The sequence below is a fragment of the Pagrus pagrus genome, assembly GCF_965226575.1.
Source record: "Pagrus pagrus genome assembly, chromosome: 11".
Classification (NCBI taxonomy): Eukaryota; Metazoa; Chordata; class Actinopteri; order Spariformes; family Sparidae; genus Pagrus; species Pagrus pagrus.
The window spans coordinates 14,831,696-14,850,795 of NC_140195.1; the positions used below are offsets into that span (position 1 = coordinate 14,831,696).

Below are 19,100 nucleotides of genomic sequence, written 5' to 3' on the forward strand. Positions count from 1 at the left end.
TGAATATGTAGCAGGGTTTTTTTTATCAGTTGAATGAGGATATGCCAGTTATGATCCCTCAGCTGGCAGCAAATGGTGTTAAAATGAAGCATTTGTGCTGGCTTGCATCCTATAGCTATAATCTTTAAAGTGTGATTGAGCCTAAAATGTGGCTCCGTGGCAGGAAAGAGAGAAACAAAGAGGAAGAAAGGTGTTTGGATCAGTTTGTTGGCCCTTGGGTCTGTGAAAACATCTGGACTATCTTACCCAGTGATATTGAGCATCACTTACCTGATTGGTTGGCAGGTGTTTGTACTATTTTGGAATATTGAAAGCTACTGTTTTTCCAAGGTGTTTGCTTGAAAGTTCTGAAATTGAATTACATTTATTTTGGTCCTCTGCAGCATACATACCTGTTCTGTAAATCCTATGTCCTTTGCATTCATTTTCTCTGTCTACATTGATGGAGAACTTATTTCAATACAGTCATCCAAAACACAGCAGCTAGCTACATAACACAAAAGCCAAATTAGCATTCTGATTCTCCTTATCATAAAACATAAAGGTCCCATATTGTAGAAAGTGAGATTTTCATGTATTTGATCATAAAGCAGGTCTATGTACTAAATAAATAATTTGAAAGTGTGAAAATGCTCAACCCTCAAAGAAACACGCACAGCCAGTATTCAGAAACTGCGCCTTTAAATGAACCGTCGGGACCTCCGTAAGGTTGTGATGTCACAACTATACAGTCACTACCCTCACCCATGCCCGTGACATAGCAACAGTTGCAAAAACACCAGCAGAGTTGATGTGGAAACACAGTTTGCGGTGCCTGCTCAGGCCTGTGAGAGCTGACCAATCAGAGCAGACTGGGCTTTGAACATTAAAGCATGTACACATTTTATAGTAGATAAAAATAAAAGTATAAACATAAAATGCATTTTAAAGACATGAATACATATGTTGTTCTGCACCTTAGCTAGTTGTAAAAGCGACCAAACAAATATTCACTGGGGAAGAGTGCACTGCAAACATCAGTTTGTAGACTTAATAGCTAATTGACTGCTCAGCTGCAGCACGTTAAACAGCATGTAACCATATCTGGAGATATCACCTGAGTCTGTTTAGATGCTTAAGTGGTCTTTACTCTTCATTATCACATTTAACAACACACTGTCTGCCCATTGCTTGTAAGTTACAGCCTGAGTTGGTTTATTTTGTCTCTCGCTCCCCTGCCAGTGCTCAGCCTGCCAGCTGCTGCCAATCAATCAAATAGACACACCCCTCCGGCCGATGAGACGAAAAGAAGCATTTGTGATATTTTCTCCTTTTGACAATTAAAAAAAATAGGTCATTCAAAGTTCATTCACATTCAAAGAACACATTCGCAGTATTTTTGGACTGAATGTGATTCAGCTCGTCTTTAAGAAGACAGTAAGATATGTATGGAACTGAATTTACTGTCTCTCATGTGTCTTTTGGTAATATTTGAATGTTTAGTAGTTTGGAGTGACCACAGGCACATTTTGCTTTTGATAACACAAAACTTATGCTGAATCATTGTATGTGAGGGGGAAGACTGTTGCACCACTGAGGAACAGTTTATCTTGTTACACTCTTTGTGCTGTGTGTATGCATGTGTGGCCATGTCTGTGCCTGTGGATATGTGGTGTCTATGTGACCATATGTGTCTCTGTGTCAAGGAACGTGCAGCAGATATTTTTTTGGGACATGTTACCCTCCACATAGCGTTCTCTGTGTGCGTAGGTGTTGATGACAGCCTCGTGTCAATGGCGTCCTTACACTCCTGTGTGCACTCAATGATGCTTCAGCAGCAATTCAGGCTCAATCTGTCGTGCTGTGACTCTCTGCCTGAAAGCACAGATGGGCCTTAGACACGAGTGCCCAAGGTCCCGAAGGCCCCGGGAATCTATGAGAGAACTGCAGAAGTAGATTCAATCTCGCAGGACATGTTCTTAACATCCACCCCCATTGCCCCTGCACTGCCTGGCAACCAATGCCATAATCACGGGCTCCGGTTTGTGTGGTGACCCCAGAGAGACAGTCCCATTGGTTGAGCACGATGCCAGAACATAAAGAAGGGTTATCCCAAAGGCCTGTGGGAGTGCTGTGCCAGCACAAATGTACATAGGTGTCAGAGTGTGAGGGCACAAACAGAGCGAGGAAAAGTTGTCAAGGAGAGCAGAGAGGAGGGTTAAAGAGACAAACTGAGGGTGAAAAACAGACATTTTGGGCAAAATTTAGTTATATACAATATATACAACATGTTCTCACTTCAAACTTGGTCAGAACACTATGATGGCAGCTTGGTCAGAACACTATGATGCTCTACCTAACCCTCCAGCGTCAGTTTGACATATGACATATGACATATTATGACCTTTTGACTGTTATAACATTGTGAAACGGTCATGATTTGGCTAAGTTTAGTGACCAAAGTCTGGGCCACACTTCATTTCCCTTCTGGTTAGCTGGATCTGACCAGACTTGGGCTAATTCTGGATTTTTTTGGTTTACTTTTGGCTGATATGTGGCCATGGTATGGCCTGCGTGAAGGCTTAGATCTGTCAAACAGGAGTGGGCCACACAAGTGCCATCGTTCCACGCGGTATGTGGGCCGGATGAGGGTGTCTGGTACAATTTGGTATCTGGGAGGCAGGGAAATATTACATGAAATCTCTTAATGAGGTGTTTCTCCTGCTAAAAGGGCACATGTGGATTTTTAACCTAAGTTATGTATTTAAAACCAAAAAACCTAAGTCACAGAAGATGCACTGAACTATTATAGGCCTAAAGAACATAAGGAAACTGAATATAAAGTACACTAATATAAAGTTTATTAAAAATATGTTTTTCAGTAAATGTACATTGTCATCCACGTGGCAATTTACTTTTCCAATTTTCCTGCCTCAGCTAGACAATAAAGTTTATGCTATCCTATTCTCATCGATGTTAATGATGTTTTAACATAAAGATTTTATAGTGATTTTTGTTTTGGCTCTCCTGTAAAGTCAGTCAAATATCACTCTCTGGTTCTCATCCCTTTAGATAAAGATGGCAGAGAACAGGAGAAGGTGAACTGTTTGAATTGAGCTGTGGGTTTGTCATATAAACAGTAAAGATATGCTTCTGTGCACGTGCGTGTGTTGACATTCACTCCTGTTTATCTCCCCTGCTTCTCTTTGGATTACTAAATCACAGCAGGAGCTACCTGCGGGTCAGCAAACATTACCATGTTTTAAATGAAACTCAAGTGAGGGGATGAGCTGGAATTACCATACATTACCATACACTTACCGAGGAAGGTATATCTGCTGGTATGCTTTACGGCTCGTATGTATATGTATGGAAATTCTACCATGTAGATGAGGCGTGCGTGCATAAGCACACATGGAGATATACAAACACACATCCACACACTCAATTAACCCCCCAGCGGTGTATGGGGCCCCCTGCTAAACGAGCTCTCTGTGTGCTCGTCATTAACACAGTTCACATTATCCTTTCACCGACTTCCCTTCAATGAATCCGTCATTGTATTTTAAAATTCAGAAAGCGAAGCAACAGATACACACACACACACACACACACAATTTGCAGCTGCACGGAGTCTGACACCCAGCTCTTGACTTTGACGGGAAAATGGCGGGCCTCTGAGAAGTGAGTGACTCAGATTACACTATCCTGTAAAGGCAGTTGTTCTAGTGACTGAGAGAATTACTGAGACCCACATTTTTTACACAGCCTGTGTACACTAAACCAACGCGCACTCAGACATGTTTTCACACACATTCACCAGATACAGTGCGCTTCAAATAGAGCAAAAAAGCAGGACGTTGGAATAAAATCCTTCCTCTGTGTCAAAGCTACTGATGTATAAAGACTTCACTCCGAGGACCAGAGTGGATCTGTTCTTCCTCGTACTCCTCCTCTTACTCTTGTTCTTCTCTGCTGCTGGCTGCCTCACAGGAGAGATTTGACAGCGTGAGAGAAAGAGAGGAAAAAAGAGAGCGGACTGTGCGACTGTGCTGTACGGGTTTGATGAATAAAGATGCATTTAAGCTGACACTAACGATGTAGAGCATTATGGGCCCGGACACTTCCTTGATTTATTTTGCAAAACAAAACCGCGATCGTAGCAGCACAGCAACAGCCCAAATAAATTGAATTCAGCGTTTTAAATACAGAATGACACTGAGCCGCTTAATTCGTGGAGGATTTACCTGCTCTGCTCCGAGCTGCCTCTCTAACTGATTTTTCGTCTCAAGGAATGTGCTATCGTGTAGTCACCATTAATCATGCATAAGTATCACAGGAGATCAGAGCGAATTCATCACAGGAGATCAGAGTGAATGCTTTAGCAGCACGTGTTTGATTTGATCTATAAGATCTCAACTAAAGTATCAAGCTGTAGCTCAAATCGTTGGAATGTGTCAGGATGGTACCCAATCATTCTGACATACGATGTTGTAAAAGCACTGACTAACAGGTGTCTTCTGCTGTATGGTCTCTTTGCAGAAAGCCCGCCTGGCCAGGATACGAATATCCAAGACAGGAAGCTCCAACGCCTTCCTCCACAGCAAGCGCAACGGCCTGTTCAACGAAGCTCTGGAATTCACGGTAAGACCAGCCTCTGAGCCACGGACGATGCTTCACTTACATCTCATCATCATTTTTCTCTCAGTATTACCCAACCTAATATGACATATGACAAGCCTGACCTCTGCGTCTCCTTGGAAAAACACTTCTGAGGATTTCAGCAGTGAAGTCATTGGATGCAGACCCTGTCCTTCCCTTAATTATCAGTTCTTAGAATGCACCCAGCATCCCATCAGAGCAGCTAGCTGTGATCTCATTCGATAAGCGGCACTTCTGATGCGAGCGTCTCTGAGCCCAGCTGCCCAGCTGAGGAACAGGCTTCAGGCGATGCAGCAGGAAATGTAAACACAACTCAAGGATGTTCCTTGCCTCACCAAAATGTTGCGGTTCACAAGCACTATAGTGGCCCGGGGCTGACACAGCGCAAAACAAAAACAAGTGCTTCTTCCTCCCCCGGCCGCTCTCTCTTTATGTGTCTCCATAGCTCTCTCTCTCTCTCTCTCTCTCTCTCTCTCTCCTCAATATCAATTGTTGAGGACAGGATCTGAACAGCACCAGTGCCTAAACTCAGGCTGAATAATGCATTGAATTCATATTGATATTGCCTTTAGGGACACTATATTGCATGGCTGCAGTGTAGTTTCTGGATGTATGTAGTTTTAATATATCGGGTTATGTTTCCATTTATCTTGCTTGGAAGCAAAGGGTCATGTCTAAAGCTTGCCTGTGCGGTATATACTGAATGATTTTATTGAATGTTGTTTAATATTTAAGATTATTTCTTGACATAACAGTGTTAGGAGAAACTAAGTTACAAAGTTTGCAGAAGTTCAAGATTTAAGTCACTGTAGACTGCACACTGCTTCACTGGTAACACCATGCCACCAGTCTTATAGGTTACAGAACATTGGTAATATTGTAGAGCAATGCATGCATGTTTTCATTATGCTGTTGTTGCATTAACCCAAAAATGTTTCCATAGTGTGCAGCTACAGCTCAAAAGACTCTCAGTATTTCAAGACTTTTTGCTTCTTTGCATCGATAGTCATTTATTTAATACATTTTCTTATGCAACAGAAATATAATATGTCCATACATAGATAAAATAATCAAATAGACATTCTATGTTTATCAGTATTTGTGTCAGTTCAACAGTGTCATGACATTGTTTTCACCTTGTAATTACATATTACACTGTTATGAAGAGTTGACGAGGAACATGTGTTAAAAATGTGTGTCATCTTCATAAATCATATATTAAAAATCAATATTGAATAATGTATTTGCGATGTACTATTAAATAAATTAAATATTAGTAAATTATTATATAGTAAATAAATTATATTATTGCAGTTTTTCATATATATAATATATATATATATATATATATAGATTTTATATATTATATAAAATCTAATAATAAATGCTAAATGTGTTTTAAGCAATATATTTTTAAATGTCTATCAGTATATATTACCAATGTATTACCAAAATGTACACTCAATACTTTTTGTAATATATTCTTGAAGCTAAATTACAATTTATTGGCATGTATTGTCAAATATATGTTGACTTCTTCCATATATTAAATACATTTTTAATATATCCCATTATATTTTTTCAGTATATGTCAATATATGCTTGTTCTGTGAGTGTTATCACATTACTAGTGTCAGTTTGGACTTTACAATAGTTAAAGTCGAACCAGGCTGGCTAACCAAAGTCAACAGCTTATTTAAAGATACAAATGCATGCTCTGTAAAATGTTAATTGTTGTCCAATTCATGTTTAATTCTAAAGCAGCTATTTACTAACAACATGCAGTGCACCATGCAGAGCGACAGTGTGTTTTGTCGCTCAGCAGATCAAGCTGTTTCCAGCCTCTACAGTATGGTGGCCACCTGGGTGGTGAGCCATAGCCGCCTCCAGACAGACTGCTGATATGAGCTTTCAGTGGCACGTATAGAGGAGGACAGAAATAACTCAGCCTAAACACCTGTGTTTTACTGCTGCGTTAGGTGCAGATACGCAGCATGAGCACAGGTGAGCGGTCTTGGCTAAGACAACCCGAGTCATCGGAGCAGGAATGCTCCCTCTCAGCAAAGAAGCCTCTGCTTACAGCACCAGCCACCCGCTTAACAAACAGAAAATTGCTACTACAAATCTTCCGAACATGGCATTTTACTTGCCTTTCGGCAGTGCTGTGGAGCATACAGGATCAGGGCAGTATTTTTGGCTTTGTTTTTTTATAAACACAGCTCAACTCCAGATTCTGCTGGGAGGGACTGATGCAACCCATTGAAAGTCTGTATATGTGAAGCGCTGCGTTACTTCTGACAAGAACAATGATGGTATTCTGCAACATACTGAGGAGACATCTTTCCCAGGCAACTCCCAAGCCAAAGCTATTATGTCCAATATTTCTAATAACAGTAATGCAGTATTCTGTGGGTAATGCTTTATATTAAAGCCCTCTTTAAATCAATTGTTTTCATTCATAAATTGGTTATATTTATACAACCCAAAATCATAATCACATTGCCTCAGTGGGCTTAACAATCTGTACACTGAACTACATCCTTTGTCCTTGATTCATTTTGGAAACTATTAAGATAAGTGTTAGATAGCTCTATATTGTAACAGTAATAGCTGTTACAGAGTGTCAGTGACCCATGTCCCCTCCCCCTGCTCATGCAGTAAAAAGGAAAATACATTTCCTGGTATCCCTGCCCAATTTATCCAATCAGGACAGAGAACTCCATAAAGAGGCGGGGCTGTCTGCTTGTGAACGTGCAGAGAGCAGGATCCTCCTGTTTGCTGCTATGTATGGTGATTACCACTGCTCCTTTTTAAGATGCTTGATAACTTTAAGTGTAAATAATAGCATATTTAGCACGTTTATTGATACATATAAGACATTTATAAGCACTAATAGGAAAGTTGTTAACAGTTTATGAGTTTCTTAAATTTTTTTCTAATAGCATTACTAACACATGAGTTTAACTAACTTACCTATTCAACTATTTCACTTTTAAGCTTTTAATGATGCTTTGTTATTATTAATATATACTTTAGTATGCATTATTAGCAGTTAGCTATGCTTTTTGCAGCTACCAGATCTAAAGTGACAATGCCTTGTCAGGGTTTAATAGATCCTTTTTTGGGGCATTTAACTGTTAATGGATGCTTAATGAAGTGTGACATATCTGGTAAGATGAATTTGTTTGTTTTGCTGTTACAAACACTTATAAGAGGCTTTTATTAATGTTCTTAAGCAGCCTATAAACCCATAACAAGTTTTTCTGACTGCTTATAAACAGGCATGGGGAGTAACGGAATACATGTCACAGGATTAGGTAATCAGTAGGGGTGTAACAATTCACCGATATGAAGAAAATTGGGCAAAAAGCAGTTTGCTGCTTTTAGAAGCTTGTAGAACAGCGTTTCAGTTCAGTGGTAGCACGACAAATTGTTCACCTGGTGAGATGGCACAACTTAGCCACAGCTCGGCGAGGTCTAAAGTAATCACGGCATCTATAGCCCAGTTTTATTGCTTACGACCTGTCTGCGTTTGAATGTATTGCTATCATTAGCTGTATTCTGTGACTGCTGGTAGTACTGCACACCGTTAACTGTCATTGTCTACTAAAAGTACGTACTGAATTGAACCATACTGCACACTGTTTACTGTCTACTGCACAGTGCACACCTTTAAGTTAATCCAACTTTTGAGTTCGTTATCAGTAGTAGATATTTGTTTGATTGTTAATCATAGGTGTGATTTTATACACTTAATATTACTAGGAAGCAGATGATACAGACAGTCAGGGACATCCAGTTCAGAGAGGTCCACTGCAGACAGATCCAGCTCAGACAGACCCTGCTCATGGAGATCCAGGCAACAGGATAGTTGTTCCTCAGATCCAGGATGAGACAACAGGTGTGTTTTTTATACACTGAGGTATAAGCAGATTAAGATGAAGGTACACATAAGTAAGAAACTGAAACACGTCCAGTTGCCTACGAAACAGCACCTAGATTTACCATGACCTGGATGACTGAGAACCTTCATATTTGGAGGTACAAGGACAATGCCACCTCATAGAATTGGCTTATTCTAATTCATAATAGAAAATGAATGTCTACATGAAAAAAAGAATTGTATCGGATTGTACCGAAACTGGATCGAACCCAATTGTACCAGATTGTACCATATTAAAAAGTATCATCCCTGAATCGTATTGTAGCCCATGTATCTAGTTACTTATCGGATCGTCTTATAAGGGAGAGATGCACAAAGTGGCAAAGTAAGAAAGTTACATTACTTTCATTATACATTTTTAAAATAACCCTCCCAACCCTGCTTATAAATGTCTTTAATCTATCAATAAACATGTTTATTACACTATTATTAATGTTCATAAGCATCTTGAAAGGACTTATAAGGGCCTTGTTACCTATTAACTACAACTGTTCTGTTAAATATTAATTAATTATTGTTAATTAATAGGACATCTGTTTTAAATATTACCTGAGAAACAGAGTTGCCAGATTTCAGAATGTTAAAATCCTTATATATTAAGGTTAATGTTTTTGAATATGATCTTTCTGCACAGTGTTTCCTGACTCAATAAACAATAGAAAAACATACATTAAAAAATATAAGCAAATGAACTGCTGAATATTAACATTCAAATCTCTACCTTCTCGGAGGATCCACAAGGCTCTCCAACAGTGCACATTTACTCTGACTCACCTCACCACTGCCCAGAAATGAGCTTCGCATCCAAACCACCACAGACTCTAGAAAATAGCGCCCACTTGTTTCACGCACAGATACACACACAAATAAACACATAAACAGGCCACAGCATAAAAAATAAGGAATATGGAAAACAAGTCATTAAGGAGTTGCCTGTAGCCAGCCCTCGCAATAACAGAGATGGAGGCAAAATGTCACGATGGAATTTTTTATATGAATTGTATATACTGTATATCCATTAGGACTGAGTTGTGCTAGAAGTCTCCCTTCCGGCACAGATCAATGCACCGGCTCCACTGATGTTAACCGAAATGCCTCTCAGGGTCAGAATAGTAATGTTCCCTCTGACTGACTGGCATGACCGCGGTCCTGATGGGTGTCTGTTGTCGGTGCTGACCTGTGAACACTAGTAAAACTCTGCCTGTCTGTTCTCCTTTTGTCTCCTTCTCCAACTGAAGCAACTTCCATACAAGATGAACCTTTCAGATCAGGTACAGAGACAGCAGCCCGGCCGCGCATCTCCAACATCTGATTAGAGTCTTCCTGGAAGAAAATGTGGCATAGCACTCACTGTGTGTGTGTGTGTGTGTGTGTGTGTGTGTGTGTGTGTGTGTGTGTGTGTGTGTGTGTGTGCGTGTGCGTGCGCGTGCGTGTGCGTGCGTGCGTGTGTGTGCGTGTGTGTGTGTGTTACAGAGTTCCACTGAGGAGGAGCAGCGGTTAAGCAAGTCTACATCTCTGTTAGAGAGCCAGCACCACCACCTGCTGCACTGTCTGGAGAAAACCACTGTGAGTGCACACGCATACACACTTTTTATGTTAATAATATGGCATTAATATCTCAATTAATGATCAATCAAAACAACTTACAGGTCCTTTGTTTTTTGTTTTTGTTGTGTAGATTTTAAAATATGAATTTGTTTCCAATTTTTTAATTGGTGCAGACATCCATACATCTCTCTAGCTGCGGCTCATTAGGGGGGAAAACAACAGACAAACAGACAGACGTAATGTGTTTAGATCTGCAGTGTTTGTATGTGCTTGTGAAGCCCGCTGTAGCGTGATGTCCGGTACACTGCATTTCCCTTCTGATACACGCTCGTCTGCCTCTATATGATCCAGACGTGCTGTCTGTTTCAGCCCAGCGAATTGGAGAATCCAGCATGCCCTGCTGCACACGCCCAAGCTCTCATTCTTGACCTTGTATATTTGTGAAAATGAGCCACATTAATGTAAAGTGAAACCTGAAATAACTGATTTTGGACACCTAAGGGCTGCTGGAACGAGCTGTAAGCACACTGGCGTATTATTAGCTTTAAAATTGACATGGAGGAAAATGTGAGTAAACAGCTTCCTGTTTACACATGCAGCAGAGGAGCAATATTAATTCTCTGTTTCTATCTCCACAACCTCCTAAGGGGAATTATGTGGATCTTAATCTCCTTTATGCTCACCAGCTAGCTGTTAACTTTGTCAGTCTGCTTTTTGGAGCTGTGGCAGGTAAGGTACAGTAGGTTTTTTGGGGCTTTTTAGCTCAAGACAGCTGCCTGCTGTGCCTGAGAGTAAACCAGAATGGCTCCAAAGCCAAAACACTGAGCCCAGAGTTGTTGAGCTAGGCGAGGAAGGCTGCCAAGGCCAGTGAGCACAATGCAAAACTGAACATTTGTGAGTATGAAACCGCTGGATATTTTTGACAGGGGACACAGCGTTTTAACATTTGTTGGTGTATTTGTGGCACCAATACCAATTATTATATATTATTATTATATATATACTTATTCTCGCAGTTGGGTTGCACATTCTCAGAAAAGTTATTGAGCCTATGAAGCAGAAACTGACAGGCTGTATCAAGCCATATACGCATAGTACACCGTCATAAATATAAATGTTTCAACTGTCACGTCTTTTTTATGACCCCCCCTGTGCCCGTCTCGTTCTCTTTGTCTCTGTAGAACCACGAGTTTGTGGACGAGCAGTACTACCAGCAGAGCTACCTGGAGGCGGGGCTGCAGAATTACCCGTCTCGAAGCCCCTCCCTCTCCAGCCAAGATGGCGTGACGGGCACGTGCTGCACCCGCCGAAGCAAGAAGCACCACACCCCTTTACCGAATGCCAGTGCCCCAGCACACATGCAGCCTTTGACACACACGCACACACACCAACAAGGCTTGCAGGAGCTCAGCACCATCCACATCCAGCCCCTCAGCACCAGGTGAGCTCAGGATATCCAAAGAAGACAGTAAAAAACTCTGATATCCTTCAACTTGTGTGCTTTGATGTTATTTTTCTGTCGCATGTGTATCCAGAAGCTAATGAAGAAAATATGGCTCTCATCCACTAATCAACTTTTTCTTTCTTTTGGGAAGTTGTGTTTTTGCTTGTGGCTGTGGCTTTCATCTGTGCTGGTAGTGCAAAATCTTAGCAAGTTACTTCTAACCAGACTGTTAGAGCTATTGGCCCCAGTAATGATAAACAAGGCTTTCAACATTAGCCTAATTAGCCTTCATATAACTAATGTTAGCTGACAACGAGGTGCTGATTTACTTACAGATTGTCCCCACAACATTACCCTCTTGCAAAGTCTTTTGACAGTGACTGATTCTGCCAATCATTTACTCAATTAACTGATAAGTAGTTTTGTCTATAGTATTTCAGGAAAAAAATGAAAATACTGGTTAAAATCTCCTACAGCTCAGAGAGTTGTATTTAAAGGTGCAACATGTAAGAATTGACCAACTGACAAATTTATACTCAAAACAAATAAGAGGCAGCAGATCAACGAGGTAACTGCTAACTGTGGCTGCCATTAGTAAGTTAGCTAAGTTAGCTGCGCAGCTAGTAGGGTTTTTGGACCAGGCCGGGGCTAGCTAGTTAGCATGCTACAGACATGATAATGTCAAAACTGCCATTTCTTCACTTTCTGTTGACATGTTTTCAACTGATATTCTTTGATATTGTCCCTGTAAAGAAACATTACGCAACTTTTTTACCTTAAAATAACACCTTCAGAATCATCAATTTCTACATAATGTTGCTTTAAAGTGCTTGTTTTGTTCAACATGAAACACAAAGACATTCAGTTCACTGTAATATATGATAAATAAAGCTCTAAGCAAGAAACAACTAACCGCAGTATCATTAGCAGCTGTGTTCACAATAACACCGGTTTTCTTAAAGCTCCACAAAACATGTTGACCCATTCACGGTAATGATGTTTTTCAGGGTTGTTTGTTCAGTTTGAGAGTTTGTAACGGGCACTTCTAAGGCAAGTTTCTCCTTTGGGAAACAGCAAAAGCAACCTTGACCTTGAACAGTAGATGTCAAACGAAATCATTCACTTCTCCTCAACCAGAACCGGTCTGGGACATAAAGTAACCTGTCTGTCCTGTAAACTGTCTTGGCCGGCTTTTAGCAAATGTTTCTACTAAGACAAACTATCCTAAGCCTTAATTTTCTTTTCTTATAGCCGTTCCAGTCTGAACATGCGTGTAGACGAGCCAGCACCCCTGAACTGCCAGAGCAGCCAGATCACCACAGCAATCATCAGCATTCCCACGCCGCCAGTGACAACCCCCGAGGGCGACGCTCATCTGCCCGCGGGCCCCATCCACCAGAACGTTGTGAAGGTGTCCGCACTGTGAAGACTAGAGTGCAGGCGCGTCACACAGAAAGACAGATAAAGACTTATCGAGACAGACTGAGGGACAGAGGAGGACTGGTGAGGACTGATGGAGGAGAAGGCATTTAGAGTCCTGGTCTGGTCACGGTGAAGCCTGCCCTCTGCTGGTCATGTACTGTAACGACATGGACTCCCTTTACAGACGGAGGATGGCTTTTAGATACAGTATATTCATGTTAGTGGTTTGGTATGCGTGTGTGCGAGCGAGCGAGAGTGTGCGTGGGTGAAAGAGTGAGGAATACGTGTAGGGAGTCGTTTTAGATGAGTTCCCAGAGTCATGTGTCACTGTGCACAAAGCACCTTTTTATGATTTCCACTTCAGTTTGACTCTTTTTCTGTTTGTTTTTTTTGCAGGAGATAAAAGGGAAAAGGAAGGAAACACAAAGGGAAAGAAACTTTTTTTTTTCACCGGTTTAACCCTTCCCTTTTGTTTTGTGTTATTTGGGTCCTCTCACCTGTTGATAGATAAACACGCCACTGTTACGTTTCAGGTCCAATAATATTCCACTCCAGTGAAAATTCTTTAAAAGATGAAATATGGTCGGTGTGTCTGTGACGGCGTTACCAGTGAGTTTCATATTTGTGGATGAATGTATGTGACTTTTTGCTAGATAGAGGAGTTGTGATGTTTTTGGATAGGAGGTATGTGCCTGTGTGTATGTGTGTGTGTGTGTGCGCGTGTGTGTGTGAGATTGTGTTCGTCTCAGTCGGTTGAAAACTTGTGTTTCAATTCTTCTGGAAGTCTCTATGGCTCAGTATATGGTATATTTGACTAGCTGCCACTCTGAAGGGTTCACCGTACACGTTTCTGTCTGAAATTCTCAGCTGCGAGCCTTTTACACAATATGTGCCTGTTTTTTGAAGGAGTAAAAAGAGATTTTTTTTTGTTTTTTATGCTTTTCCGAATCCTTCTCCCCCCCCTTCCCCCTCGTTCTGTTCCCTTTTGGCTGTTGCAGCCCAAACAAACCCTCAAACGACTCAATTCTCTGACAAAGAAACCAAAAAAAAAAGTACTTTTTTGAATTCAAACCACCACAATTAAAAGCACAAGGCGTTTCGCTGAGAATTTCTGACACAAATCTGTCCTGAGCCCTGGTTCTTTGTGAATATTGTTAATAGAATATTTTGTAATATTTCACCATCGTTTGGCAGAACCAGTGAAGCTGTCTTCTCGTTCTCTCTCTCTCTCCCTCGGTCTGTCTCTCTCTCTCTCTCTCTCTCTCTCTCTCTCTCTCTCTCTCTCTCTCTCTCTCTCTCTCTCTCTTGTTGTTGTCCTGTTGTATCCCTACCTCCTGTGTGAACAACAGTATGCTTTCAGTAGTCTTTCTAGCTGTCAACGTTTTTTCTTCCCCAGACTCAGCGGGCATTTTTCAAAGTTGTTGAGTATGTGTACTCTATGTGGTTAGGAAACTTGGTGTTTGTACTTTTTGTCCTCCTTGGTGTTTCAAAGGATTTTATTTACTTTATCTTCTGGAGAACTTAAAGCAGGGAAGTCTGTTGTAACGGTGACCGCAGAGACACTGAGGACACTGGATGATGCATCCACAGATCTCTGTCACCTAAAAAAAAAGAAAACACACATGCTGTTCTGTCTGTTCTCTCGACTCGCAGCCCCGACATGTAACTTTAGTATTACTTATCATGAAATCACGTCAAAGTTAACCTTTGTAACTATGGACAGTGACCTTTTTAGCTCTGCGAACCTCCTTACTGATGCCTCTCTTTTGGCCTTTTTCATCTTGAATGTCCTTCTGAATCCAACAGCTACACGGACAGATAGGTCTGTCTTTGGATGGATGAGACCGCCGCCGTGGTTTCACCGACGCAGAGCAGCGCAGCTTCAGTCAGAACAGACTGAGCACCCACTTCCGATGTCGATCAAGAGCACACAGACAGGGCTAGAGATACACCGATATATCAGCATACTGTCCATATCAGCCAAGAGCATATTTCAAAAGCAATACTGGAATTGGTCTTATATCATGTCTGCCCATATGTAGCTGATTTTTTCTGTAGAAGTAGATTGTATTTAAAAACAAACTAGCAGCAAAATGTATCACGGTCTTTTTAGAAAAAGTATTAAATTACCTTAAGATGGAGATGGAGATATCTGAAGAGCTTAATCAGTTTTACACATGCATTTGTACTTAGACTTACAAAAAAAAACACATATCATGATCATATCAGCCAAAATGTACAGCATAATTGGTACCATATCAGTGCATCACCACACAAGAACCTAAGGTCCCTTGTAGACTCCTCTGGTGAGCTTTAGTTCTCTCTGATTCTGAAGTTAGTACAAACTCAGATAATGCCAAAAATATCAAAACACGATGCGTCTGATATTCCTAGAACAATTGCTGGTAATTTAGTACTGTACCCAGTGGCAACAGCTGCCTAGATCCGGTATTAGTGTATAGTCAAACTGTGCGAGCGGGGGGAAAAAAAAGAAGACAAGCACAGACAAGTAGAGCTTTTTTCAGCGTAATTTTAAAAGTGGGGTTGAAGACATTGACTTCATATTCACAGCATCAAGTCCGACATTTAGATTCTATTGAAAGCTACAACAAGGGTTTGACACAGGTCATCATGGCAGAAGTGAGGTTCCCTGTATTATTTGTTGCTAGGACAGTGATTAAACGTGATTTATTTACCGCTTCCCTGTTTCAAGACAGGTTGTTTTGTGTCAGCTGCACTTTCAAATGACACAGTTTGAATTAGTATGTAAGCATATTTCCAGCTCAAAGTGTCAAAGGATTGCATTTTTTTTCCCGTTTACAAACAACAAAAGCAGAGGTCTGTGATTGTGTTTGTCTCTCTCTTTCTCTGTTATGTACTCTTCTTTGATCGTCTTTTTTCTGGGCTCAGTCAGTCTTCTCTCACTCTTTGCTTTGCCCTCCTATGCCACCTGTCATTGTTGAGACTACTGCTGTGCGTATCTTGTCAGGTGTTGGATATTATTTATGACCTTGTCTTGTGTCCCAACTGTGAAACGCCTGATAAAACATCTATATCTGCCACAAATACAAAATCTCTGGGCTCTCTTCTTCACCAGTCTCGAAATCACTCTGTGTGTGCACATTTAGCTTCAGTGGTGTTTTTAATTCCAGTTTTTAAAGTCCATACGTTGAACCATCAGGCCCTCAGTCTTAGGGGACACCCTGGGATGGAGGACAAGATCTTGCTGAGTTCAGAGCGAAACTGTCTGGTGACTAAAGTATAGATGAGGGGATCCACTGCAGCCTGCACACAGGTCAGCACCATCGCTGATGTCTCCAGCTCCATCAGCAGCTGTGGAAAAAAAACAGGAGAGACGATGGGATAGTACACTGACGGGGGACTCCTCTCCAAAATGCTTCTGCAGGACAGCTACATTGTGCTCCACAGGGCCAAATTCATGATTAATCCAGTTGAGTTAAAGGACAAGTTCACCCAATAATGAAGATTCAGTCATTATCTACTCACCCTCATTCTGATGGAAAGTCCAAAAAACATTTCTGGAGCATCACGGCAAAATAGTGTTGCAGCATTCTACTAATCAACCGAAGTAGATGGGGACTTGTTTTAAAATGTAAAAAGAACAAATGAAAGAAAACACAAAATGGCTCCATACAGCTTGTCCGACATAATCAAAGTCACCAGAAGATCCCAAATTGATTTGAAAAGATGTTATCTACCCCAAAATCATCACTGTAGCTGCTAAGCTATGGGCGTTAGCCTGAGCCTGTATGAAGTGGCTGCTCGTCAGCAATACCAGGGTATAAATAATGTCTTCTTCATCAATTTGGGATCACAGGGTTTCCAGAGCATTGAGTTATGCCAGAGCCATTTTATGTAATTTTTTCAGTCGTTTTTTAAGGATTTAAAACAAGTCCCCATCTACTTCAGATGTTTAGGAGAATGCTGCGACGCTGTTTTGCTGTGAAGCTCCAGAAATGTTTGTGGACTCAATTTTCAGTTTTGGGTGAACTTATCCTTTAAGCAAAAATCATGTTTGAATCGCTGAAACCAGCCAATCTTTATTTTGTTTTGTTTTTTATATATCACTTCATTTGTTATAAAATTGTTGGTGATTGATACATCGACTGCTGCTAATACTATGATGCATTATCGCAAGTTACATCGAGTGACCAGAATTTTATAAATAGCCATGCAAAGAAACCCTACTTAGCATGTTCACTTTGTGTTTAATGCTTTACTGTTATGAGGCTGTGGGTTTGTTAGGCTGAATTATTTGGAAATTTGGATGTTTCCTATATTCGGTGCAGGTTTTATAAATCTCCCAAATCACATTGGTCTTCATTAACATTGTACAGGGTTAACAATAAGGTACACAAACATGTCAGTAGGCTATTTACTAAGGAGCAAGTGAGGAATGATCATAATAATTAATGAATCACTAATAAGTAATCCCTTAATAACTGTGATTCGAGGACTATACAGTAGTTAATGATGACTTACTGGTGAACAGACTGGGTGATACTATATTAATTAACCATTAGTTAATGATTAAGTCATTAATATCTATGAACCATTATACTGACAACTTTCTTCATGGTCACATTGCACGGCTGCTATCTAGTTTTAATCATTAGTTACTATTTCTGTGCACCCTCAGGTAAAGTAGTTACAGTAAAAGCCTGATGAAACAAAGCCACACTCACTTTGTCCGTGTCCTGCCATGAGATGACGTTCACAAGCAACAAAACCACCATGGGCACCCAGAACAGCGTGAACGCAATGATAATGTATCCAAACCGCTGGGCTACCCTCCCCTCCATCTGCTTCTTCCCCCGCTCCCGAGCTCCAGGTGTCAGAAGACAAACTGCCCCCACGATCTCCGGAGGTCTCCCCGGGGAGCCCCCTGTGGACAGGCCCGCACAGGGGGCTCCGGCCTCGGCCACCAAGAGCACCGTCCGGCGGGGAGGCAGCGGGCTGCCGGAGCCCACAGAGGGCAGAGGCCTGAGCGGAGCTGTCCGTGGTGCTGAAGCGGGGACACTCAACAAGCCCCAGACGTGCTCCGACACCCTCGGCTGCAGCTGGACTCCCCGGTTGAACACTTTCTTTCTCTGCTGCCTGACGACTTTGAATATCCGCGCGTAGTGGACGACGATGACAGTCAGGGAGAGTCCCCACACCGGCACCAGCACGTAGGGCCCAAACGGATCCCAATAGTGAAGCCGCTCGTCTTGGTGCCACCTTGTGTGCGGGCGGCAGAGCATGTAAAAAAGCGCCTTTTCAGACAGAATCAGAGAGATCACAGCCAGGATGAGGCCGCACGCCCAAATGGACAGGATCCAGAGGCGCACCCTCGCTTTCCTCCCCTCGGTTTGAAAGGGGAACGCGATGGCCTGGAAGCGCTCCACGCTGATGCTGACCAGCGTGAGCAGCTGGACGCAGCTGCACAGGGCGTAGGTGAACTGCTGCAGGGTGCACACAGGCACCGACACCTCGCTGTCCCTCCCATATCTCAGGAAAGAGAAGAGCAGCAGCGGCGTGTCCACGGAGCACTTCAGGAGGTCACTGGCGGCCAAGCTGACCAGCAGCGCGTTGTTGCAGGTCCGCAGGCTCTTGATCCTGAAAACAACCCAGCAAACCCACAGGTTCCCGGGCAAACCCAGGACTAATGCTAAGGTCAAGACTGTGCAGTTGAATATGAGAAACATCATGTCCGTGTGGCTCTCATAGGGCGCGTCTGTGTGGTTCCAGAAAGTGTGCGCGTCCATAATTTCACCTTCCTCTCAACGCGTGAAACAACTTTCATTCATCCTAAACAGATCCTTCTCCTCACTGCTCACATCAGAGACATCCACCTCTGCTGCATTGTTTAAAATGGTTACATAAAGCCACAGATGGTGAGCATTAGCTGAAGTGGGCCCCTGGTTTATTTTATTTCAGAGTGTGTGTGCCCAGCACTGATTGGGTGAATGGTAGGTAGCCTGATTAGCCTGCAATCAGCATGTGGAGTTGTCTGACCTTGCTGAGCCCTGCTGAGGAGATTACATACAGTAGTAGATTGCACAATTTTGGCCCCTCTTCTTTATGTTCCTATATTTAAAA

General features: G+C 41.9%; 2 protein-coding genes across 2 annotated transcripts in view; one reads left to right on the forward strand and one right to left on the reverse strand.

Annotated features, from left to right (window-relative positions):
• kcnd3 (potassium voltage-gated channel, Shal-related subfamily, member 3) overlaps positions 1 to 16,091 on the forward strand; it is a 110,763-nt gene extending 94,672 nt beyond the window's left edge. Inside the window, exons 4-8 of the mRNA XM_084366391.1 lie at positions 4,522 to 4,623; positions 9,823 to 9,855; positions 10,058 to 10,150; positions 11,314 to 11,573; positions 12,828 to 16,091. Coding sequence (XP_084222517.1) covers positions 4,522 to 4,623; positions 9,823 to 9,855; positions 10,058 to 10,150; positions 11,314 to 11,573; positions 12,828 to 13,002 — 663 coding nt within the window. The 3' untranslated portion in view covers positions 13,003 to 16,091. The remainder of the gene's footprint in view (positions 1 to 4,521; positions 4,624 to 9,822; positions 9,856 to 10,057; positions 10,151 to 11,313; positions 11,574 to 12,827) is intronic.
• An 84-nt stretch (positions 16,092 to 16,175) lies between these two features.
• Positions 16,176 to 18,766, reverse strand: LOC311264751 (5-hydroxytryptamine receptor 2B-like; the record flags this gene model as incomplete). The annotated part of the gene is made up of 2 exons (XM_084365841.1): positions 16,176 to 16,331; positions 17,705 to 18,766. The coding sequence occupies 2 exons, from the start codon at positions 18,764 to 18,766 to the stop codon at positions 16,176 to 16,178; spliced, it is 1,218 nt and encodes a 405-aa protein (XP_084221967.1).
• Positions 18,767 to 19,100: the final 334 nt, after the last annotated feature.